General features: G+C 55.5%; 1 protein-coding gene across 1 annotated transcript; it reads right to left on the reverse strand.

The window, feature by feature from the left end:
* Window positions 1-3,230: 3,230 nt before the first annotated feature.
* Window positions 3,231-25,311, reverse strand: SYT12 (synaptotagmin 12). Its single transcript, XM_045892540.3, has 8 exons — window positions 25,023-25,311; window positions 18,975-19,031; window positions 15,323-15,516; window positions 12,976-13,368; window positions 9,754-9,969; window positions 8,983-9,103; window positions 7,955-8,088; window positions 3,231-6,569 (listed from the first exon to the last, which is right to left on the reverse strand). Exons 2-8 carry the CDS (start codon window positions 19,006-19,008, stop codon window positions 6,396-6,398), a joined length of 1,266 nt encoding a protein of 421 aa, XP_045748496.1. The 5' UTR covers window positions 19,009-19,031; window positions 25,023-25,311; the 3' UTR covers window positions 3,231-6,395.
* Window positions 25,312-25,740: the final 429 nt, after the last annotated feature.

A 25,740-nucleotide genomic window follows, 5' to 3' on the forward strand; every position in this document is an offset into this window, starting at 1 on the left:
CCCCTGCGGAGGGGGCACAGGACGGGGTCCCGCGCTCAGCCTGCGTCCTCGGGAGGGCACCCGGGTCCGATGGGGAGAAGACAAGGGGCCGAACGATGACTGTGTGTGGGGAGGGTGGACAGGGGAAGAGGAGGCACCTGGCCCGCTTCCCCTGGGAGGAAGGAGGCGGGGGTCAGCCAGGTGAGCCTACCAGCTTTAAAGGGACAAGAACTGGGTCCCCGGTGCCCAGCGCCGGTCGGCCCTGAACAAGAGCCAGTGACTTTGGGTGAATGAATGGATGAGTGAAGGAAAGAATGTGCATTTCCCCCAGGGCTCTGGAATCAGAGCCCACCACAATCCTCCCTCCAGATGTGTAAGGCCAGGTGGGAAGGGGGGGACCCGGGCACACCCTTATGGGTCAGTTGCTGCCCTGCCCCAGCCAGCACCAGGAAGTTTCGATGCAGGTGGGTCATTGACCACCTGTCTCAGCTCTGGCTGGGGCATCATCTAAGGAAAGTGAGGGAACCTTCCACCAATAAAGTGCTTAGAGTAGGGTCTGGTGCATGGCTGGTGCATGTTAGTGATCCTTACTCTTTAACCAATACCGATGCCCAAGAGCCTGCGAACCTTGAACACTTCAAGATGAAGTCCCTATCTTGAGAAGCTCACCTCTAGAATGGGAGACAAGCAGGACATTGGTGTGGTAAGAGCTACAGTAGAGATGGGGACAGGCAGTGGGACAGCAATAGGGAAGAGGGGCTGGTTCCTTACCTGGGGGGGGGGGGGCAGGGATCAGGAAACCCTTCTAAGGAGAGGGGCCAGAGTCTTGAAGAAAAAGTGAGATAGTCAAATGGGGGAGGGGGGGAGAAAGGTGGTCCAAACTGAGGGAGCAGCACAGCCAAAGTATGGAGGCAAGAGAGAGGGGGCACTTTGAGGGGGTGCTGTGGTCCTTCCCTGTGATGGAAGGTGAGGTCAGCCTGGGGAGCTGGTGCCAGGAGAGGCTGAGATGCCAAACAGGGCCTGGATAGTGGAGCATTTTGGATGCTGGGAATAAATACAGAACTGAACTGAATTGAAATCTTTTGAAAATGGGCACAAGGCTCTCCCCAGATCCTGGATTGAGTGCTTTCAGTGAAGCTCAAAGGAATAGACAGTAGAATCTTTGGGTTTCACACACCCTTCCCCATGCAGGTCATGACGTCATCCCTTGTGGAGTTCAAAGCCAGGCAGGTGGAAAAGCACCCTCAACCCATGTTGAACCTCACTGGGGACCAATGAGGCAGCTGGGGCAGGAGTCACTATCCCCATTGCAAAGAGGCAGAGCCCAGACCCCTGACTCTTATTCCAAGCTCAGCCAGGGCCACAGTCAGCAGGAGGGATGGAGCCTCATCTGGATGGAGGGAGCATCTCATGACATCCCCACCCTTTAGGTGCTCTTTCCTCCCCGAAACTGCCAAAGGGCTGAGCAATGACTTGGCACTGAGCTGGGTGTGTAGCCACCGAGCAGGGCTCCCCGCCCCAAGGAGTGGTGGGAGGTGCCCCGTCCCCCAGGGATCAGCTGTCAGCCTTGTCATCCTCTATTCTCCCCACTGCTGCTGTCATCGGGCTTTGGGTGACAAGGCTAGGAGGCAGGTGGGGCCAGACTGGAGGTGGAGGGAGCTGAGAGTCAGGCAGAGGCGTTTGGCCTTGGTTGCTATAGTGATAATCATTATAATGACATCCTTGACGTATGTCATGTCTTACAGTTTCACTGAACATTTCCTAAGAATAACAACGCCCATTAATGGATAGCTAACTGTGTGCCCGCACTGTCCCCTAGCAGGTGGAAATTGTTAGCCCCATTTTACAGATGAGGAACCCTGGGGGGCAGAGGGGTTAAATTCTTGTCTAAGATCCACAGCTACTAAGAGGCAGAACTTGAGTTTGAATCCAGGTCTGGCCACACAGCAGGTCTCTTTCGTGACATCACACCTCATGTGCATTATTTCATTCAGCCGTCAGACTGTGACGTGAGCAGAGCAAGTGATCTGCTTCCTTCATTCTACAGATTTGGGAACTGAGGCTCAGGATGTTATGTCTGATTGACTGCCTGGCTGGACAAAGAGGGGAAAGGAAGGAAAACAGAGCAGGGAAGAGAGGAAGGAAGGTTGGTTGACTCAAAAGAATAAACAAACTGGAGAAACGAAAAAGGACCAAACGACCACCTAGGTGAGAATACAGTGCATGACCTGATGGCAGGGGCAGCAGGCAGGTGACCACCTTCCAGCCTCCATGCGCTCCAGTGCCCCCTGGCCTTGTCACCTTTGCCGCATTTTTGACCCCCCGACCCCCTTCTCCCTGAGGCCAGGAGTCCCCTGGGGCCCCAGCCGAGTCTCTGCTGCCGCCTCGTGGCTGCTCCGTTCCCTGCACCATCCCGGCCCCGGCTGCCTGTTCTGCTGGGAGTTCCTGGCTTGGGGTGTGGGGTGCTTATGAGTGGTTGACGGAGGGGGAAAGTGGATGCCGGGGGGTAGAGTGGAACTTCAGAGGTCCAGTGCCCCTGGGGATGGCTTGGCAGGGTCCACAGACCCTTTGCTCCTCATGCCTCCCTCTGTGCCCTCCCCTCCCTTTCAGCTCAAACACCAGGTCTCAAGAGATCTTGTCTTTGGCCAGAACTCTTCCACCCGAAGCCCTGACCTCCTGTTCACTGAGCATCTCCTGAATGCCAGACACTTGGCGTGTGTCACTTCATTCCATCCTATTATGTATAATTCTTATCCTCCTTTGATAAGTAAGGAAACTGAGGCCCAAAGAGGACAGATGATTTGCCCAAGATCCCACAGCTGGTAAGTGGGCGAGCTGGGATTCTAACCCAGGCATTTGGGGTCTAGAGCTCCTACACACAGAATCCCCGAAAGCCAGAGGGGGGGGGGCTTCAGAGGCCTTTCTGACCAACACATTTATTCTTCAGATGGGGAAACTGAGGCTCTCTAGAGCAAGGGACCTGTCACACAGCAAGTAAGCTGTAGGCCCAGTCTATGGCAGGTGGAGCCTGTTCTCTGGTTTCCATCTGTCTGGCCTCCGTCAGATCCACTCGACTCCAGCTATCATTTAACTGGACTCCTATCCTCACCTCCTCTCCCTGACCTGCCATTATGGATCCTGGCGGGTGGAATGAGAAGGTTGATAATGGGGTGGAAGTGGCAGAGAGTGAGGGGGCCCTGTGGCCCATCTTTTTTTTTAAGATTATTTATTTATTTATTTATTTGAGACAGAGAGAATGAGAGAGAGAGAGAGCACATGAGAGGGGGGAGGGTCAGAGGCAGAAGCAGGCTCCCCACCGAGCAGGGAGCCCGATGCGGGACTCGATCCTGGGACTCCAGGATCATGACCTGAGCCGAAGGCAGTCGCTTAACCAACTGAGCCACCCAGGCGCCCCCTGTGGCCCATCTTATGTTTATTTAGCCTTTCTGTTTGTCCCTTTGGGCACCTGTCGGCATAGTTGGCTGAGGCAGGAGAGAGGAAGTGAAGCTCTGAGCGGCTGCGGGCGCTAGGCTGGCTCACCCCACCCCTCCCACACGCAGGCGTGGCCCAGTGTGGTCAGGTCACTGACCTCCATACCTGTCCTCTTGGATGCAGTGCGGCCTGTCCCGGAAGCATCCCAGACGAAGGGGGCCTGGGACCCTCGAGCCCTGTGGGAGGCAGGCCTCCTGGGGACTGCTGGTGATTTCCACCTAGATCATCCTCCTATACTTGCTGTGATCTTCCAGGGCAGGGGAGGGAGAAACTAGAGCAGCCTGGGGGAGTTGGGGAAGGGGGCAGTGTGGCCTGACGGTTAAGAGCATGAGCTTCGGAGCCAGACAGCTGGAGCTTGAGTCCCAGCTCTGAGGCTTTCTGGCTGTGTGATCTTGGACTAGTTACCTAACTTCTCTAAGCTTCTGTTTCCGGACCTGCAAAAAAGGGGATGACAACAGTACCTCCCTCTGGGTAGGGAGGGATGCAGGATTGCAGCCTGGCACTGGCACCCACTGAACTTGGACGACCCTTTTCTCCCTTTCTTTTGGTTCTCTTCTCCTCAGCCTCCCCCAAATTTGCTCTCGCAAGGTTGACGAGTTGGCCCATTTTTTGCCCGCTCCTGCCCTTTTGTGTATTGTTCCCTCTTCCAGAAATGCTTTTTTGGCCTTGTCTACCTTTTTCAACCTTATGGTTCTTCTTGCCCTGAAGACGGCTCAGCGACACCACCAGGAAGCCCTCCGTGGTATTCTCTATTGCCATCCTCCCCACCAGGCCTGGCTCAGGGCCCCTTCTCGGAGCTTCCCAAGCAGTCTGATGGCATTGGTCCTTGTGATGGCCTCCCCAGCCAGACGGGGGCCTCCTTCCCCTCTGCGTACCCAGCAGCAGGGCGGTCCACTCAGAGCAACCCACACAGAGACCCAAGTCCCTGATTCCTGGAGAAGAGACCAAGGTGATTTGGGGCTGAGCCAGGCTCCCCGGAAGCCCCCTCCTTCCTGCCCCAGCTTTATTTTGGTTCTAGAATCATTCCAGTCAGCAGACTCGGTCCCCACCGTGCCCGTCCCCGGTACACAGTCCACAGTTCATGCAGTTAGAGGGAGGGAAGGAGGGGGAAGAGAAGGGGGGTGTAAATGGCCTGCCTGTGCTGCTTAGTCACTGGGGCAGGAAGAGTCTGGGTCGCCCCGGCTGCAGAGGCTCACCAGCGGTGTCCCTGGACCCCGTGCAGACCTCCTGGTGCCGGCCCCAGGGCTGGGCCACAGCCGTGTCAGGTGGGGAGGGCCACAGTTCTGCCTCCAGTCCCATGACCACCCTGGGCTCTCCCAGCCGCACTGGGTGGGGGGGGGCGCTGGTTGGGCCTGGGTCTCCCTAGCTCACCAGTGCCAGAGGCAGCCAGCCCGAGAGCCCTGCCCTGACCTGTGGGTGGCCCCAGGGAGCAGATACCACCCTCCCCCACCCCATCCCTCTGAACTGGCAGGGGCACCCACCCCTCAGCTGCCTGCTTCTCTGAGGCCGCCTCTGGTGGATGGGGGCTGCCTCAGCCAGGGACAGCTGGAAAGTATGCACGCTCTTCCTCAGCTGGGGGGTGGGGGGTGGTAGCCAAAGCCCTGTGGGGGCTAAAGAGCCCAGCCCCTTTGCTTCTCGGCAGGACCCCTCTGGGGGGCCAGTCACACAACAGAGGTCCTCAGGCCATCAGGCTAGAGCTAGACACTCCGGAAGCCATAACATGCTTAGCTTCTGCCCCTGCTCATGGCTTTCCTCTCTGCCCTCCAGTCTTCTCCAGAGGGAGAAAGGCTCCCTGCCCCCCTCCCAACCAACCCCTTGCCTGAGAATCTCAGGATCCGCTTCTAGAACTTGACCTAGGACACTGGGTGCCACCTCCTTCCCAGTCTGGCATTCAAACTTGCTCCCCTCCCCACCCCACTGCTCTCAATCCGGATGCCCCTCGACTTCCCCTCACTGTCCCTGCTCAGACCGCCCCTTTCCTCCAAGGCCCACAAAGGCCTCTCCCACGGACCCCCTGCAGTCTGTATTCTGCCTGCCCCGCTGCCCACCAGCTACCCACAGGCTGAGGCATCTTTCTTCCCAATAGGGCCTGGCCTGGAGGTATGGAGCCAATGCCTAATTCAGTTGGGACCGAACACAAGGACCTCTGGGCCTTGCAAGGGTTATGGATCAAGGGAGCGGATTTCATAGAGCGTGACTCCAGAGCCAGCATCCACCTGCAGGCCTCTGCTTGGCCTAGTCTCCTGGTCACTTCTCCTGCCCAGAGGCTGAGGACAGGTTGTGTCGGGGAAGTTCATGTCCACCTTGCTTGGGCTGGCTGCCTGCCTGCGATACTCAGTTCCTCTCCTGCCCCTCAGGGCACGGCTCCCATCTTGTCCCTGCAGCCCCCAGAGCTCTGCCCTGGCCGCGTCCAGCACTGAGTGGATCCCCAGCACAGGGGGGTCTTGTCTTCCGGCCATCCTAAGGGCCGTGTCCTCTTCATGTCATGTCTGCTGGTGTCTAGCACAGCGTCTGGCCCCCGAGACTCACGAGTTTCCCGTACATGACCCAGCTTAGCCCTGGCCTCCCAGCAGGGGTGGGGCGTGGAGAGCCCTGAGAGACTAAGCCCCAACACCCCAGGCCGAGGGACAGGCCGGTTGGGGATCTCAAAATGGGAGCATGATGGGCCAGTGCCAGGCTGCCTTTCCTGGGTCGTGGCCCAGTTCCAGCTGGCCCTCCGTGGGAGAAAACCCTGGGTCCCTAGACACCTGGCCAGGCCCACTCCTCCATTGCAGTCTGGACAGAAGGACCAAGATGGCTCATGGGGGCTCCGGTGGGGGACCCCAGCACTCACGGCTCCCACTGGACTAGGGAGGGGCATCGGAGCTGAGCATGGGCCAGGCCCCGGGCAGCTCGGTGCCCACCCCGGCCCGTTTTGCTGACTGCTAGTTTCGCCGAACGGCGTGCCACATGGACACGGGCCTACGCAGCGTGGCCAGCATCTGGTTCCAGTGTGTGGTGCCCATGCCGCTGGCTGACGGCCCGATAATGACATGGCCCACGTTGTCCCCTCGGCCGTCACTGCTGCTCTCAGCCACCGTCACACGGAGAGACAGGTCCTGGGGAGGAAGTGACATGGGTGCTGGGGCCCGGGTGCCAGGTCCCAGCGGGGGCCAGGGGTGGCTCCCTGAATCCTTACCCCTGATCTGCTTAGCCCCCCGGCTCTGCTGCTGCCTCCCTACACAGTGGCAAGGCTGGACTACCAGCTTCAAACGCTGGCCTCACCACCTGCCTTGCCATGGGACCTGGGGCAGTGACTTGGGCTCTTCCCACCTGAGTGCCCCATCTGTGAAATGGTAATAATACTAGTTCCTACCTGTTCTGGGAACAAAATAGGTTAAAATGTGTCAAGTGCTTAGAATAGCCTGCACACGGAGTATTTTAGATGTCTCATTATTCCTAATATAATCCCGTGTTGGACTCACAGTTGAGGAAGGAAAAGAATGTGCCTGAAATCAAAGTGGTTGAGCTGGAACTGAAACCCAGCCTGACCTCCCTCCGTCCTCCTCCTCCTCCTGCCCCTCCTCCCCCACCTTCCCCCTGGTCCCAAGAGGTCTCCTGCTCTCAGAGGCTGTGTAGTAACACAGAAGGGGACAGGTGGACAGTCTGTCCCATGAGGGTGGCAGGACAAGGCAACACCCAGCACCAACCAGAGATGCTGGGACGTTTGCCTGCCTCGGGAACTCTCGGACGGAGGAAGAGCTCTGGGCTTCCAAATTCAGATGGGGTGTCAGAGCCGGTGGGTTCTGTACAGCCCCGTGATTAAGGGGCAGGATTTGGCTCAAGGCACAAAAGGACGTTCTCACTGTCAGGAGTGCCCAAGGATGGAAGGAAGTAGGGAGGCGAGGTGGTAAGCTCCCCATCCTCTGAGGCATGCCAGCAGGGCCACTGGTGTGGCACAAGCCATATCCTCTGTAACCCCCCAGGCTTGGTCTGTGGTATCTATGCCGGGGAGGCGGGGGGGGGGGGCGCCCTCCCTGGAGCACGTGACCTTCTGAAAGCCACGGCAGTGTGAGGGGCTCAGCAGGGCCTCTGCAGGGAGCGTCTGCAGAGATTTAGGGCCAGAGCTGTGGGTGCTTGGGTTAGCCCTGGCTCATCTCCAGGCCTTTGTAGCTCCTACGGGGAACTGTCTCCCCCCAGATCTCGGCTTAGCTCACCCCTCCTGCCAAAGCCTCCCCTGACCGCCAAAGTCTGGCATGCTCCTAGTGGATTAGGACTGTCTGGGGACTTTCTGCCTGTCCCTTGTGAGCACCAAGGAAGCAGTGCCTGTGTCCCCAGCCCTCACCATAGGGCTGGTACCTAGTGGGTGCTCCATAAATACGTCTCCACTAGAAAGGTGAGGGCTTGAGGCAAAGCATCGCCACCTGCGGGAGCCCTGAGACGTGAGGCCGGAGTGGCTGGAGTGGCCCCAGAGCCCCCCACGCCTGAGCCGTGCCCCCCTCACCTGGAGCACGATGGCTGGCACTGAGAAGATCATGGCTTCGTTGAACACTGGGTTGGGGTCGTCCCTCTTCACAGCCGTCTTCTTTTTGCTCATCTTCCGCCCATCCTGAAGCAGGTACACCTTGACGAAGGGGTCTATGGGCGAGAGGTGGGGGTCAGGACCAGGGCCACACTCCCTGGGCATAGGCCTGCCCAGCCCTAGTGGCCCGCTGGCTCCACATGCCCCAAACCTTCACTGCTGCCACCATCTCCTGCTGTCCTGCCACTGGGCCTCTATTTCTTTCCTATTTTACAGATGAGAAAACTGAGGCTCACGCACAAGTCAGGAGAAGAGCGGGGCTTTGGGCTCAGGCAGCCCGCCTCCTGGCCCCCACACGTGCACCCCGCCCATGGCGCTCAGCAGAGTCGGCAGACCCACCACTTCTCATTCTATAATGAGCACAGACGTCAGCCCTGAGTCACCCTGCGCCCGCTCAGTGGAGCCTGACTCTGAAATAACAAGTCGCTCTCTACTTGTCACCCTCCGCCCACTGGGTGTCCTTGCTGTACCCGCCTGGACCCTGGACTCCCCCCAGCTCCCGGCAGGTCGGGCTCCCCCCCCAAGCCCTCTGTTTTCAGTTCTGTTCTTGCAGGCTGGGGGCATCAGGTCCTGCCCAGTACCCACACCATCCTGGGGGTCCTGGGATCTGGGATGCAGTCCAACTCCTGGGAATGGAGCCTCCACCATGAATTCTAGTTCTGGGGAGCAGGTGTCCACCTTGGTTTCTTCCTAGTGCCCCAGCCTCCTGCTCTCAGACTCCAGTCTGTCCCTCCCGGGCATTCCCTGCCACCCTCGGCTGCTCTCACCTTTCCCCAGCTAGACTGATTTCCCCACTGTGCACGGCTCCTGAGCTCAGCCAAGACCGGGGGTGGAGGGGCCTGGCACCGTGCCCCACACCTGCTGATGCTCCCAGGTGTCCCCGGCTTATCAGCTGGGCCACCGCTCCCGGCAGCCCACTTGAAAGAGCCGGGGAGCCAGCAGGGCCTTACCTGCTGTGGTCTTGTCGTTGGTCCAGATGAGATTCTTGGCTTTCACCACCACCACCGTGAGGCGCTCAGCCGTCGGGAGGTAGCTGAGGGACAGCAAGATCTCGCCCACAGCATCTGCAGCCTGGAGGACACGTAAGTGACTTAAGGGCTTGAGGGAAAGGCAGAAGCTTCCTTCTCCACTGAGAAGTTGTTGCTCTTGCCTTTCTACCAGGCACCGGACTGGTGGGATTGAGAAAGGGACCCCAATCCCCCATTCCGTGAGGGGTGCGTCATGTCTCCCTCCTACCGGGTGTGGGTCCTGCCTTGGAAGGAGGGCCAGAGGTCGCCTGTCAAATGTGGCCACCAAACGCAGTTAGGGTCCCTCTTTCCAGTCCAGGGAAAACATTCTGTGTAGTAGCACATAGAGGTCCCAGGGGACTGGGACTGGGAGATCATTTGCTTAAATAACAGTGATGCTCCCTAAGCACGCCTACACTTAGAGAGGTAAACTTCAGCTCGGCCTCTGTCTGGAATAACTCCCTTTAGTGCCAGAGCACCTCCCAGCAGAAACCCTCTAGGAGTAGAGCTTCTGAAGGTTTGGTGGTTGGAGCAGAAGAGCAGTAAACAGTGGTTAGAGCATCTTCGTTTCATGCGGTAAACGGAGTTTCCTTGAACGCGGCTCAGGCCTCTTTCGCTCATTTCCTAAAGATGCCGGGGTTTGGGCTATTGTGGACAGTGGGGTCCTCCCTCTGCGAGAGGTGTGTGTGACCCTCTCTTCACGGGTGGACTGACCTTGTTCTGGTCCTGTAAGTAGAGCCAGCCGCTGAAGGGCTGCAGTGGGAGGTCGAGCACAGAGAGCTTCAGCTCGACCACCCCCGTGCTGACATTCCGCTCATCCTCATCGATGCCAAACACAGAAAACCGCAGGCTCTTCTCCTCCAGGGCGGCAGGGTCCAGGGGGATGGAGAACTTCTCATCGAAGAATATGGAATAGGCATTCCTCTGGATCTGTAGAGAGAAGGGGACATGGAGGGAGCTCTAACTCTGGGAAGGTGGTGGCAGGCAGGGGCCTATGGTGGGGAGAGAGCACTGGGCAGAGAGTCCAGAGGCCTGGGCTAGAGTCCTGGCTCTGCTGCCCCACAACCTCAATGCCAATTCTTCCTTTGGTGGCTCAGCCCTGAGAACTTCTTTAAAATTATTTATTTATTTATTTTAAGTAGGCTCTATGCCCACCGTGGGGCTTGAACTCACGACCCTGAGATTAAGAGTCATGTGCTCTACTGACTGAGCTAGTCAGGCACCCCAGCCCTGGGGATTTAAAAGCCCCCGCCTTCCTCTCCGTGGTGGCCAATCTGGGTAGTGTGGCATTTGAAGCTTCCAGAATCTGACACCAACTAATTCCCAGCCTCAGTGCCCATGGCTCCACAGAACCCTTGTGATGTCCTGGTTGGACCGGTTTCCTCTTTCTTGCACGAGTTCAGGTCCAGCTGTGGGCCAGGCGTGCAGTAAGTACAGATAATCGTGGAGTTGGGAGCTGCTGATGTCCCAGCCCCCGCAGAGCCTGGCCCAGGATGGTCTGAATGTGTGGGATGGATGGACGGATGGAGTGACGAGGCGAGGCTGGGCAGACTCCACTTCCAAGTCCAGTCCTGCCTGGTGGGCGCCTTTGGCCTCCTCCCAGGAAGCCGTGGGCAGGCCCCCTGGGAAGGTGCCCTGGCGGGCACGGCTCCCCCTTCCATTGGGGGCTGCCTTAGTCACTGCCTGGCAATATTTAGAGAGGAGCTCTCATCCCTGGCACCGTGCCTGAAGCTGGGGGGGTTGCCCAGCCTGGGGCAGCCACCTACCTACTGGGAATGACTGGGCTACAATGCTAAGAAGCCTGCCTTCTTGGGAATAAATCCACCAACACCTCCTAGCGCACTGAAGCACGCTCTTTGGTCACTGCCTGGGTTGTGGGAAGGTTCTTCTGCCACCGCTCCCTGGGAGCCACGTCCCACATCCAGTTCCCTGCCTGAGGATCTTCAAGGGCTCCTTCCCCTGTGGAATAAAGTCCACCCCCTGATCTTGACCTTGGCATTCAGCCTCTTCATGATCTCCCTTCTCCTGTCAAATGGGCCACTTTGCTGTCCCTTGCCCACAGGGGCTCAGGTTCCCTGACCATCCATTCTCTGTGTGTTGTGCTTTATGAGCACATGGGGGGAGGAAAATGGGAACTCCAGGGCCACGTCCTGGATCTCCTGCTCACTTGCTGGCGTTGTGTTGGGCAGAGCACTCTCTTGAACCTCCTCATCTGTAAGATGCCCTCGGTTCATCCCACTGGGGCGAATGAGAGAATCACGGATGTATGGGCTCTGTGAACCAGGTTCTGAGCACACATCAGGCTGTGGTGGTTCCTGTCTACCAATGTCCCTCTTCAAGGAAGGTGTCCAGAACCACTCAGGATCTTCTAGGCAGTCCAGGCCATTGACAGCGTGGATCCAGGCTCAACAGTGACACTTCATGGTCCTGAGATACAATCTATTGAACGCTTACCAGGGACTGGGCTGAGTTATTTGCATATATTAATATATCCCTTCCTCAAGGATTATGGTGCCCATTTGATAGATAGGGAAATCGTGTCACAGAGAGCTTACATGACTTATCCAAGGTCACGCTGCTAGGAAGTGGGAAACTGCTATTGGAACCCAGAGAGTGAGGTTTTAGGGTCCTGCTCCTCACCACCCACTGGACTGCTTCTCTTGGGCCCCACATGTACTGGGCCGTGGTCAGTTGCTGACCATCCAGGAGTGAGGGGGGCAGCGTGGGGTGGGAGAGGGATGACACTGTCCACCACGGAGGAACAGCCAACTTCCGCATGGTTAAGAGTGACTGGACACAGATGGGTTTCTGAGGAGTCAGAAACCACTTGGTCCTACAAGCCCTCAGGTTCTTTCTACTCCAGTTAGAGGCCACGGGGTGTCAACCTTGCCCACCTCAGAGGACTCCCAGTCATGGCGTCTGGACCCCTTTTACCCCTAATCCAGCCTGGAGGGGAGTGTGTCTCATGAAGGCTTTGCTCCCTCTTGGCAAGACAGAGGGACCCGCGAGGGGTAGCCTGGTGTGGGAGGGTGCTGGGTGTCTCCCCTTGCCCTCCCCAACCTGCTCTCCACCCCAGGAACTGACCTCTATCAGCTGAGCAACAGGCTCCCTTGGCCTCTGGCTTCTGGTGGGATCAGACAGTAGGGGTCACTCAAGGGAAACCAGAGGTCAGCGGGAGCTCGGGGTGCTTATTCCCTAGGTCCTTCTCTGCAGTACTGTGTAGTCTGACCATGTCATGTCCCTTGACCAAAGGACACAGCGTCTATCAGGGTGGCCCCTCCACATGCCTCTCTCCTTTTGGGTCCAGTAGCCTCCCCTTCCCCTTATCCCTTCAGAAGAGGGTCCACTCCATCTCTGACATCACCCTACGCCCACCCACACCATTGTTTGTTTTTCTTAAGATTTATTTATTTATTTTAGAGAGCGGGGGCAGGGAAAGAGAGAGCGGGGGGAGGAGGAGCAGAGGAAGAGGGAGAGACAGAATCTCAAGCAGATTGCCCGCTGAGCGAGGAGCCCAACACGGGCTCGATCCCACGACCCCGAGATCATGACCTGAGCCCAAGTCAAAAGTCAGATGCTTAACCGACTCAGCCACCCAGGCCCCCCCTCACCCACACCACTGTTAACAGTTCTGTTATTAAGCTCTCCCCAAATTAGCCAACTTGAACATGTCATCCCTTTCCTGCCAGGACCCTAAGCTGACCCAGGGGACAGGTGTGGAAATGGACAATTACCACACACTGGGCTCATGTGGTAGGATTGCCAAGAACTGCGCACGATGTGAGTCCTCAGGTTAGCAGCACCTTCAGCTCTGGGATTAGCATCCAGAGCTGCCCTGCGGCACCCTCCTCACATCCGGCCTGGCCCTGCAGACCCGCCTGCCTGGGGAGGACTCCCGGGAGCCCAGAGCATACCCCTGCCCCGGCCCCCACTTACCCGGGAGATGCCCACGATCTGCTCATCGGGCAGCAGGCTGACGCGCATGAAGCAGGACTCGAAGCCGGCTTCTTCCCGCTCCAGGAGGTCCTTGCCCTGCAGCACAGCCACGTGGAGGGTGTGGGAGGCCGCATCGTAGTCCATGCTCACCTCCACCTGGCCCAGTGTGAAGTCCTGCCCGAAGGTGTTGCTCACGGAGGAGATGGAGTTCAGGGAGTCCGCCGACTGGGACTTGCGGAGGGTCCCGTAGGGGGCCAGGTCCAGCTCCCGGCCCATCAGCTCCAGGGGCCCCAGCTCGCTGATGCTCTCAAAGGTGTCCTCAATGCTGAGGCTGCCTTTGCGACTGGGTGGTCCCCGAGTGCTGGCCCGCTGGGCATTCCAAGCAGGCACTCTCTGGGGGTGAGAAAAAGGAACATAGGAGCATCACAATGCAATAGGCATGGTCTTGTGAGCCTGGTTCATTCGAGGCACCTCTAGTTCTCTTTTTGCAGAAATAATGCATGCCTTAGTCAGGAAGGTCCTTGATTTTTTGTTTGTTTTTTTAAAGGATTTATTTATTTATCTGGGGGGAGAAGGAGGGAGGGGGGGGAGAGAGAGAGAGAAGAGTACAAGCAAGGGGAGGAGCAGAGGGAGAGAACATCCAAGCAGACTCCCACTGAGCATGGAGCCCAGTGTGGGCCTCGATCTCACAACCCATGGGATCAGGACCTGGGCCAAAACCAAGAGTCCAATGCTTAACTGACTGAGCCACCCAGGCGCCCAGGAAGGTCTTTATTTAATGCTATTTTGTGTCACTCAGTTTTCTTTCCCTAACCACAAGGGAAGAAAGCTTTTTCTCAAAATGTTTAGTGATGTGGACTGAGTTCCATACATAAAGATGTTCACTGTAATGATGTTTATAAAAAGGGAAAGTAGTTAGCAATCTAAGGCTCCAGTGAAAGGGGAATGGGTAAGAATCCTAGAGTAGAGCTATTCAACAGACGATCGAGCAGCCTCAAAGGATGTTTACCAAAACATTTACAAAAGGAGAAGTCTTCCATGTTGGATAACACTTGCCCTAATATTCAAAAATTTCTTTTCCCTAAACTGACCCTGGGATTTGAGAAAACAAAAGCCTTTGTACCATTAAGCATCTCCCATGCTGCTGCATAGTCTTCATTACCATAATTTTTAATGGGCCCCCAATCTGTCATTGAATGGATAGCTGTAATTTACTTTACTATCCCCCTACTGTTGTACATTTATGTTGTTTCTTATTTTTCACAAATATAAATAATGCAGGATCAAATAGCTTTCTTAAAATCCTAGCTCAGAGGACCTGGTCCTTTTGAAAGCTGTTGACACATGTTGCCAAAATGCTCTTTGGAAAAGTTGTGCCAATGTACTGTCCCCCCCGCCACCACAGAATGAGAGATAATCCCCTCACACCCCAAATGAATGAGCATGTGGGACCCCTATCCAATAACAGATTCTGGCTGTGCTCTCTGGAACTCTACATGATGTTAGAAAAATTCTCTGCCAGTGTCTAATGATGAAACATGCAGCAATATATTTCAAGAGCCCTAAAAATGTTTGTACTCCCTGATATAGTATCCTACACCTGGGCATCCACTCAAAGTACATAATCCCAAATGAAGACAAAGTTTTACATATAAACATTCACTGCATTATTTATAATGGCACTTAGTAAATCATGGCACGTACATAAAAAGGAATCCGACACAGCCATTAAAATGATGTTTATGGGGCCCCTGGGTGGCTCAGTTGGTTAAGCGTCTGACTCTTGGTTTCGGCTCACATCATGATCTCAGGGTCATGCAGAGTCTGCTTAAGACTCTCTCTCCTTCTGCCCCTCCCCCGCTCTCTCTCTCTCTCTAAAGTAAATGAATAAATCTTTAAAAAAATGTTTTATGATGGAGGCTCAACAATATGGGAAAATGCTTTAGCTGTGAGTTAAAAAGAGCAGGGTATAAAATTCTATGTAGAATTGACACCCGTCGTATAAAAACTATGCACGGTAAAAAAGACTGGTGGGTAGATTAAAAGTACTGGAAAGAAATAAATCAAAATGTTAGTAGTTAAAATACAGTTCACAGTTATTTGCCTCTGGGTGGTGGCATGTGGGGAGAGGTTTTTCTTATTTGTATTTTCCTGTTTTTCTCACAGGATGGTTTTTAAAATTGAAAACATTCATTCCCTCACCAAGTATCCCCTGATTTCACAGCACTGGGCTATGGTGGAGACACGGAGGGGGACAAGGGTCCCTGTTCACAGGAGGAAGTTAACCAGGAGAGAACAAGGGAGTGGGGAGGGAGGGGAGGCCATCTTGAGAGAGCAGAAACCTCACCTTCTGCTTGGCCTCTGCGTAGGTCTCCCCGTACTTCTGCTGAAGGTACCTGTAGTCGTAGTTTGGGAACGGGGAGGGGCTGGGGAAGCTCCCCGATGTCCAGAGCTTCCACAGGCTCACCGCTGCAATTCCCAGCAGTGCCAGGGCCCCAGCAGTGTAGACACCCACCTCCCAGCCAGGGGGGCTCTTGATTACTGCAAGGCAAGGGCAGCCTCTCATTAGTAGGCTCTGGGGTCTCCCAGTGGTTACAGACTCCCACCCAAGGAGCAGGTAGTTCAGCACTGACTTCTTTATTCACTGAACAAATATTTACTGAGTGGCTACTATGTGCCAGGCTCCATGCTAGGTGCTAGGGGATCCAGGGTTGAATAAGACATATGTACTCTGTGATTTCTGCTTCTATCCCCTTTTTCACAAAAGCATGCATTTCTACTGGAATAGAATGGTGGTAGAGACGCTTGCCTAGATCAGACGAAGAGTTGTGAACAATGGTTAAACATTCCCTAGGCTTTAAACAAATTCTTCCCACTTTTGAGTTCTCTGACCTTATAGCCTTCCAAAGACCTCTTACTTCCAGATAATCAAAGCAGCCTTTTGAGGTCTGGGGGAAGAGGGAAGGGGTTTGGGGAGAAAAAGAAATGACCCCGTTTTTGCCTCAACCTTATCTAGAACAACCCAATGTCCATCAACTGATAGATGGATAAATAAAATGGAGTCCATCTATACAATGGAATATAATTTGGCAACATAAATGTACTGGTACATGTTGTAACATAGATGAGCCTTGAAAACATCATGCTAAGTGAAAGAAGCCAGTCACAAAAAAAAAACACATGTTATACGATTCTATTTATATGAAATGTTTAGAATAGGCAAATCCATACAGACAGGAAGTTGATTAGTGATTGTCTGGGGGGTTAAGGGGGCAATGCAGAATACAGGGTTGCTCTGGAGGATGATGAATGTATTCTTAAAGTTAAAAGTGTTGATGGGTACAAAATAGGTTAAATCCACTGAATTGTACTCCTTAAGCGGGTAAATTGTATGCTATGTGAATTTTATCTCAATAAAGCTACTGCCAAAAAAAAAGTCTCAGCCAGAAGTGAGAGGTAGCTTTTTGGCAGTGCAGGGCTTGGGCACAAATCCAGATGCTCAAATGCTCTCTCTCCACTGATAAGTAAAGAACTTTCCCTATCTGAGCCTCACTGTCCCCAGACATAGTAATTAACCGCCCCCTCACCTGTGTTGGGTGAGCTCTCACCTAGCAGAAGTGACCTTCTGTTGGCCAATATAATTCTCTAGACCATTCTCAGTGCTGCCTCTATACTCAGTTCAAATGAGGAAACTGAGGTGCACAAAGGATAAAGAACTTGCTCAAGGTCACAGAGCCAGGAAGGGGTGGTCCTGGGATTCTAACTCAGGCAGCCAGACTTCAGAGCAAGCAGGAGTCTCCTCTGCCCCACCCAGCCTCGACCCAGCACAGTTCCGAAGTAGCAGGGTGGAAAGAGGTGGGAGGGCACTTCAGGGGCGGAGATGTATCACCGCAACATCTGTTGAACACCTACTGTATGCGAGGGAGTCAGCCCCAGGGCCAGTCCCTGTCCTTAAGTAGCTCACAGTCTAGGGATGAGGTGAATAGGCAAATAAACAGACAAAACGGAGTGATGAGAACAGTCCAGGAGGGCTTCCTGGAGGAGAGACATCTAGGCTGAGATACGAAGGAGGAGCAAGAAATGTGCCAGGCCAAGGCTCCAGGGACTGGGAGTTTCGGGCAAGAAGAGGAGAGGATGTACAAAGCCTGGAGTGTTCAGAGTGTCCAATGGGAGAGAAGGAGTGGGGCATTTGGGGCTGGGGAGCTCCTTGCCACCCCTTCCCTGAAGCCAGGCTGCAAAGGGATCACACAGCAGTGGCAGCCCCTCTGGCAGTGGGAGACCTCAGCCTGCCCCTGCTCTCTTGAGCCTAGCCAGAATCCACAACACTATCACATTCGGGAGCAGGGCAGGGCCCGGCCTGTAGCCCTGGCATTTATCCAGAACTCAGCATCCTATGATCTCCCTACCTCCACCTGCTAGAGGAGGACAGCTGAGGCTGGGAGAGGCTAGAGAGCATGCCCAGCCATCGGCCCAAGGCCACGGGGTAAGAAATGCAGAGCCTGGCTGCCACCTTGACACCATGAACTTGAGCCTCCCCATCCAGAGAATGGACATGACCACATCCCCCTAAGCAGACGGTCCCGCCCTGGGGAATTTATCTTGCGGGGGCAAAAATCCCAGGAAGTTTTATATCTGGTGTGAGTCATCGAGGTTGTATTTATAACATCAGAAATCTGCAAACAGCCTGGCGGGGTCACTGGGGCCAGGTGGTGCTGACTTGGGAGGGAAATATCACTGGCCTTTGAGAATTTAGGTCATTAGGATGTCACTGTGGCAAAGCAGGAAGACGTTTTCAGGCATTGTTGAAAGAAAAAAAAATGAATCCACGACATGGTCCAACCACACAGTTTGACGTAAAAATCACACAGTCTATGGACAAGGACTGGGTGGGACGAGGGACAGATGAGAGGAGCAAGAAATCAGGATGGAGGGGCTGTGAGCAAACTCTGTGTTCTGATCTCTGTTGACAGAATGTAATTTGTGGGCTAACCGAAACCACAATAGAGATCTACAGTGGGCCCCAGGCAAGCCCTGCTGAGCCAGGAAAGTTCTGGGAGTCTGGTGAATAAGAGATGGCCTGGGAATGGGCCTGGTAAACTGGTGAGTGAGGTGCACATGTGGGGGCTCCGGCCGGGATGTGACTCGGTGGGCTCTCAGCAGGGCCTGGGTGGTTCCCAGGGGCAGGCAAGCGGGTGGGCACTGAGGTCTGAGGTCCCCGCAGACGATGGGCAAGAGCCAGGCTCCCCTGAGAGTTAGGATCCCAGGGGGGCTGAGGGACTGAAGCCAGCTTCCTGGTTAGCAGAAAAGGGGGGCAGAAGAGGAAAAGCCCCAGGAAGGTGACGCAAAATGATGCCTATTAATGCAAGTTTATTTATCCATTTTATTGACTGCCAGCCTCGGGTGGTATGGGAAGAATTCCTAAGGGAAGCCAGGTCTCCGCTGGGACCAGAAATGAGGAGGAGGAGGCAGTGGAGTGGCAGGTAACAAAAGCTTCCTTGACTGTCAACTATTCGCCAGGCCCTGGTCCAGCACTTGATTGTAGATTAACCACTGAGACCCCAGAAGCTGAGGGGCCGAGGAGACATTCGCTGCCTGCCAGTCTGGCACTAGATCTGGCCCCTGGGGCCTCCACACCAGTCTCGAGGGCTTAGCCAGGCAGAGGCAGGGAAGGATTCTGGGCAAAGGGAAGGGCACGGGCAAAGGCCTGAGTTGGCATTTTATGTAAGTTTGGTCACTGAATCTTCCCAGCAGTCCTTGAGGGAGGCCTCACTGCCCCCATTTTGCAGATGAGTAAGTGGAGGCTCAGAGAGGTGTCATCACTTGTCCAAGGCCATGCCAGTTCCTAGCCCCATGTCCCCAAGGCTGTGGGACCTTGGGCAAGTCCCTCTCCTTACTGGTAAAATAGGGCCATTGCTGGCATCCCACTGACCCCCCCCACCCTCCCACCCCAGGCCTGGTGGGAGGGCCATGTGAGATGACAGGCTTCTGCTGGGACTCACCGCTCAGGTGGTATTCAGCCACATCCATGGCCATGATGCCCACTGAAGCAGCTGGGCCTGGAAGGGGAAAGAGAGTCAGCAGAGGGGGCTTTGGAGGGCCACCAACCCCAACCCTATGCCTTGACCTTCCTGATGCCCATGGGCCTTCCGGAGCTCACACTCACTTGTGAGGAGAGCTCAGCCCAAGGTAGGTGGCTTTTAAATGGCATTTTTATTTTTTTAAAAATGATTTTATTTAATTATTTTTCAGAGAGAGAGCAAGAAAGCGCACACACAAGTTGGGGGGATGGGAGGAGGGGGCAGAGGGAGAAGCAGGCTCCCTGCTCAATCCCAGGAGTCTGGGATCATGACCTGAGCTGAAGGCAAACGCTTAACCGACTGAGCCACCCAGGCACCCATTAAATGGCATTTAAAAAAAATGGTGTTTAAAGCTCTTTTCAACCACTCTAAGACCATCTTAATTTCCGGGTTGCCAGATAAAACACAAGATGTCCAGTGACATTTGAATTTGATTCATTTTTAGTATAAGTATATCCCAAATATTGTCTGGGACATACTTATACTAAAAAAAAAATTATTCATTGTTTATCTGAAACTCAAAAGTTCCTGGGCATCCTGCATTTCTATTTGCTAAATCTGGCACCCCTACCTCATTTCCATCCAACCAACTTCCTACCAGCAACAATTCTTTGATTCTTTGCTACTCATTAGTGTGGGCCCTTGGGGTGTTTGCTAAGCCTTACTCCAAAAGCTTTTGTTTCAACTGGAAAGGAAAGGCTGCATTTCTGTAATATTCTATTATCAGTCCTTTCACTGCTCAGGATGGTTTCCTCCCCACCCCCACCCCCCCAATTCCAAGTGTTATGGATGTTGAAGGTCTGACTTAGTTGTTCTAGAAAGGTCTGGGAGTCATACAAGCCATTACCTGAACCCGGGTGACTGCTCATAGTTTTATTACTGTTGCTGAGAAGTAAATTTGTCTCACAGACATGAGCTAAGGGAATGGAAAAGGGAGACTGGGATAACCCTATGGGCCTCAGCTCCAGGGGCACGGGAGGACAGGAGAGCCCCGCCCCCCCCAGAGGTGGTCGCAAACAGGTCAGGGTATTGCTTGCCCACCCAAGGGCCACTGTTTTTCTGTTCCTGTTGGCAGGAATGCCAACCTAGCATTGCTGGATCTTCTGGCTTTATATGATTTTATTTTATTTTAAAAATATTTTATTTTCAATTAATCTCTACACCCAATGTGGGGCTCAAACTTACAACCCCGAGATCAAGAGCTGCGTGCTCTACTGACTGAGCCAGTCAGGAGCCCCAGTCTCCTGGCATTTTATTTTATCTCTCTCTCTCTCTCTCTCTCTCTCTCTCTACCTACCTACCTACCTACCTTCTGTCTTTTTAAAGAAAGGCCAGATACCTGGACTTTTTAATGTGCAGTTTCTTGATTTTTAAATGTTGTAACTAATTCACAAAAAATGTAAACACTGTCCAGCCACAGAGTAAAAGGCTCCAGGGCTGTGGCTTGGCTAGCCTGTTTGCAACCCCTGGAAGGATCCTGTGGGTTCCCTTGGGGACTGGGGTCAAATCAGAGGGTAAGCATTTTCCTGAATGCTGGGGTTCTCCCCAATCTATGGCTCTAGAGCCGAGAAGTTCGGGTGCTTTGGTTCAGACAGGGTTATCCAGCACACACTGGAGTGCCAGAAGTCTCAGGGCAGGAGGCCTTCAGAAATGGGGCAGGACAGGGCGCCTGGGTGGCTCAGTTGGTTAAGCGACTGCCTTCGGCTCAGGTCATGATCCTGGAGTCCCTGGATCGAGTCCCGCATCAGGCTCCCTGCTCAGCGGGGGGTCTGCTTCTCCCTCTAACCCTCTTCCCTCTCGTGCTCTCTGTCTCTCATTCTCTCTCTCTCAAATAAATAAATAAAATCTAAAAAAAAAAAAAAAAGAAAGAAATGGGGCAGGACAGAGCCCTGGGGCAAAGGTCTGTCAGGTGCCCAGATAGCTCCTTGCTCCCAGCTACCCTGATCATGATCCAGTAAGACGTGGGTCTTCCATGGTGATAGAAGGGAGGTATTAACCAGGGAGGCTTCACTGTTGCTGACTCGAACGGGGAGCTCATTCCTGGGACCCTGGGCTGTCGATCTTGATGACAGTTAACCCTGATGAGCACTCTTTATGCCCGAGAACACGGTTCTAAGCATTTTGCATATATATTAACTCATTTAATCCTCTAACCACCACAGGAGGTAGATACTATTACCATTTCCGGTTTGCAGAGGAGAGACCTGAGGCCCGAAGGGAAAATCATTTGCCCCAGACCACACAGCTAAGAAACCAGTCAACCCGGGCCATCTGGCTCCACACTCCTAACTTCGTGCCTTACTGCAGACAGGCATATGGTTTCTGAACTTTCCTAAGAACGTGCAGGCCAAACTGGTCACTGTGGACAAGTCCAGGGTGGCCCTAGTTCCCGGCAGAACAGGGTCTGGACACACCAACACACACACATTAGGGTGAACACACATGTCCCAGCCCACCTCTGCCTTGCTGGGAATCTAGTAATGCCATCAGCTTTCTTTCCGGCTCACTTGGCACAAGGCTGACTTCCAGAGCGAGGCTGCCCGGGGACAGCCAATGCCAGCAGCAGGCTGGGTACACCCCTGTGGCAAGTACCACCTGGTATGGGACAGAACCCCGTATCTGCTCTATCCGACCTAGAGCCGTTGGGGGCCCCCAGCCCTCCGAGGCTGGTCCAGCTCCGACCCCAAACTATCACACTGCCCACTTTTCCCCCACCCCTCATTCTAAGACCCCTTCCCCGGGAGCTGTAATTTCAGTGAAAGTGTGAATGATTCTAGGCACACCCAAGCCCCAAGTTTCTGCAGTGGTCCCCAGGGAGGTGGCAGAAGCCAGACCACATCTGCCTGGAGGGAGGGAGCGAGGGAGGGAGTGGGCAGCCTGAGCACAGCTCTGAATTCCAGATCTTTCCCCTCACTAGCTCTGAGCCGCAGTCATCCCATCTGTAAAATGGGGCTCATGACTGCCTTATCAGGGTGCCAGGAGGGTAGAATGAAAAGTAAGGGTAGTCTGGCTTGGTAACTATTAGCTGCTGTGGTTACTGGGCCTGACAATCGTCCCAAAGGCCCTCAAACTAACCCCTAGTTTGAGCAGGAGAATTGTGGGGGCCGCACTGCCAGCCTGCAGATATGTTTTATTTGTCTTCAAAGGGAGTTGCCAACATTTAAAAACTGGGAAAATTCCCATTAAAAATAGATTTCTAAAAAAAAAAAAAAAAAGCTGGATTTACAGCTTCCCTTTAGAAGTTAGAAGATCTGGGGGCAGGTGGGTTGGTCTCCCTCCACCCCTGCAAAATTACCAAATTGTGAGTAGGCTCTGCCCCTTCGGACAGGGTATTTATTCCTCAGGACTGGCCCCTCCCCTTCCTCCATTCACTTCCAGAACCTGCCGGCCCCTGGAGCATCTCCATTCATGAGCCCGGTAAGCAGGCTTTCGGATGAGCTATGAGAGGTCCAGAAAGGTTCAGTGATTTGCCCAAAGCCACAGAGCCAGCAGTGGTAGAGCTGGTCCTGCAACCCTACCCCATTAGTAGCCACAGCCCCCACAGATTTCACATGTGACTCCCGCAACACCTCCCCCAAGACCCCAATGGGGCACAGCCTATTATGAACCTCGGTCCACAGTGGAGGAAGATGAGGCTCAGAGAAGGGCAGTGAATTTGCCCAAGGTGAACCAACCAGTAAGCAGGGAGTTGAGACTGAGCCAGAGCTCAGCAGCAAGTGGCTTTCCTCACCAGCCCGGAAACGCCCTGGCTCCATCTCATGGACCACAACCTCAGCAGGCTCCCATCGCCAGCCTGGAGGTCCGCCCGGCAGAGGGGCTGCAGCTTCGGCTCGGGACAGGATGCTGACAAGGCACATCGGGAAGCCAGGGCAGCCTATGATAGAGCTCCCCTGAGCTTCTGATACACAGGAAACGGGGCTCAACCCGGCTGAGCCAGAGCTGCCCCAAACTCACACCCGAGCTCCTCAGATGCATGTCCCCCTCTCTGGCACCCTTTCCCATCCAGTCTATTAATTCTGGCCCCAACCCCCGAAACGCGAAACTGCATGGGGCTTGCTCACTGGAAACCGCTCTAAGCTCAAATCCAGGCTTAATCATACCTACCTGGCAATAACTACCGATTGCTGTAAGCATCAGACATAATTTATGCTAAGTGCTCAGCACGGAGCCTAGACTGGACTAGGCACACGATACAGACACGATGCTTGACTGGATAAATGGGTCCCCATTTTCAAGATAGGAAGCGAGGGCCCCAGGTCACACAGATTTGAGTAGCAACCCTGGGATTGGCGTCAAGGTGTGATGGATCTGGGCCTGGGCTCTTGGCCGTCATGCCACCTCCTGACCAGGCCTTTCGGGGGGTGGAGGTGGGTGGGAAGAGTTGTCACTGGTCTTACTGGAATCTGACTGCAGTCGAGGCCCCCTCCTGGGCTTGTCAGAGGAATGGCTTTCCAGGAATTTTGTGCCTCTTCAGGAGAAAGGGGCCCCGTGTCTCTGCTCCCCCCACCCTATTTCCTTGCTCACTGTATCCCCACATCACATCTGTGGCTAGCAAGGTGTTGCCTGTCCCCTGCCCCCCGAGGGTCATCAGATAATAGGAAGGATTAGGATGTGGGCACAGGGCAGTCCTCGACCTCCCAGGCTGTGGACCTCTTTAGGATCTTTAGGTCTGAAATCTTTTTCAAGTGCTGCCCCCCACCGCGGAAATTACCACATCCTGCTCCCATCTCCCTAGAGCCCACAGAAACTGCAGGACAGACTGGCTAGGGTGGTGGTGGCTGGCATTTACTGGGCACCTACCATGTGCCAGGCACTGTACCAAGGCCTCGCCATGGTTTATTTCAGCAAGTCCTCCCTGCCGCCCTCGGAGGGGGCTGCTCCTCTGCCCATTGTACTGGTAAGAAAACTGACGTGCAGGAAATGACTTGCCCAGCGTCACCAGAGCCGACAAGAGGCAGAGCCCAAGCTTGAACCCTAGACTGGGAACCTCCACTCTCCCAAGCTAGGGGAAGGTTCTGGATTTCAGAGTGGGGAGGCAGGGGGCTTGGATACTTGTCTTGACCTTTCTCCAGACTGGCTAACTTGGCTGGAACTCCTGCCTGCTCGGAGCCTCAGTTTCTCCACTTCTAGTAAGGAGCACAACTGCTACTGTTCTCCAAGTCTGTCCCCCTCCCCAGCTTGGAGAAGCTGACATTGCTGGGTGAAGGTTTCCCAGTCACGCTGGGGTGGCCTCACTGACAGAGGAGGGGGGCACAGAGTCACGCAGCCCTGGAAGAGGGGTCACCAGGATGGCTGGCTCAGGGCTCCTCCACCTACAGGCCTGGCTCCAGGTCCCCATGTTGGGCCCCACTCCCACCCCCTCATCAGCCCAAATCTACAGTCCGAGGCCCTGAGACACAGCAAGAGCAGCAGCATCAAAGGTCCCCAGGAGCCCCCGGAAAGCCCCACACGAAGGCCAGTGACACTGGACGGGGCTGAGGATCCTCTCCCGAGCTCCCGGGGCCTCCCAGCGATGGGGTGTGACATGCCTCTCCGTATCGGAGCATTTCCTGAAGACCCAGCACCCCTGCCAAGGGAACCCCCAGGGTGTATGGGGACGCGAATGTGGGGGCTGACGTGGGAGAGTCGGGAGAGGGTGTGAGATGGGGCAGGGGCGGTGGGGACAGTCAGGATGCTGAGTGTGAGAGTGAGGGGCGCTCGTGTAGCGCGGGCGCCGGGGAGGCGTGTAAACGGCCGGGGGAGTCGCGTGTGTGCACACGCGGGACGGGCGTGCGGGGCGCGCTGTGATGCGCAGTGAGCGGAGTGGCCGGGCCGGGCAAGGGCGCCCGGCGTGCGTGTGCAAGCGCGGCGCGGCGCGGGTGTGCAGGGTGCGCGGAGGCCGGGGTCCGCGGCGCTGGGAGGGGGCGCTACGTGCGTCCCCGCGCCGGACGGGCTCCGGGTGGTGCGCGGGGGCGGCCGGGTGCTACTCACCCAGGCTCCGCGGAGGGGCCGCCTCTCAGCTCCCGCTCGGGCTCCGGGCTCCCGGCTCCCGACTCCCGGCTCCCGGCTCCCGGCTCCCGGCTCCCGGCTCCCGGCCGGCCTCCTGCAGCGCGCACGCACCGGCGCCAAGCCCGGCCGTCGCCGGCAACGCCAGGCCTGCAGTGTCGCCCGGCGGCCGCCTCGGAGGAGCGCGGCGCGGGCCGGGGGCTCGGCGGGGCCGGGGCGGCAGGCGGGAGCTGCGCCGCAGTCCGGGCACGCTCCCAGGAGCCCGCCGCGCGCTCCCTCGCGCTCGCCCGCCCCCCTCCCGCTCCCTCTTTCATTTAAAGGGACAACCCCGAGCGCTCTCTCCGCTCCCGGGAGCCACGCGCCGCGTCCGGGGTCTGAGCCCAAGATCCCCAAGCGCCCCCCGCAGTCCCGGGGGGTCGCCCGAGGCCGAGCCCAGCCCCTCACTCCCACGTCGGGGGACGAGGGTGGGGTGGGGTGGGGATGTGCTCTCCAGTGGCTTGGAGAGGCACGTGGAGTACTGGACGCAGTCGACAGGCCCGGGTTCTAGCCCTAGCCTGCAGCGCCCGGGGTTTATCCTGTTCCCTTTCTGGGCCTCAGTTTCTTTTTCCGGAAAACGGGCCTGATACTGCGCGCCTCCTAGAAACCGGTGAGAAAACAGGTGGAACAGCGGGAGGTTTCCCCTTCTCTGAACGCATAATTACCC

This window comes from Mirounga angustirostris, unplaced genomic scaffold (genome assembly GCF_029215605.1).
Source record: "Mirounga angustirostris isolate CCGP_5_RB_7025 unplaced genomic scaffold, mMirAng1.0.hap1 SCAF_13, whole genome shotgun sequence".
NCBI lineage: Eukaryota > Metazoa > Chordata > Mammalia > Carnivora > Phocidae > Mirounga > Mirounga angustirostris.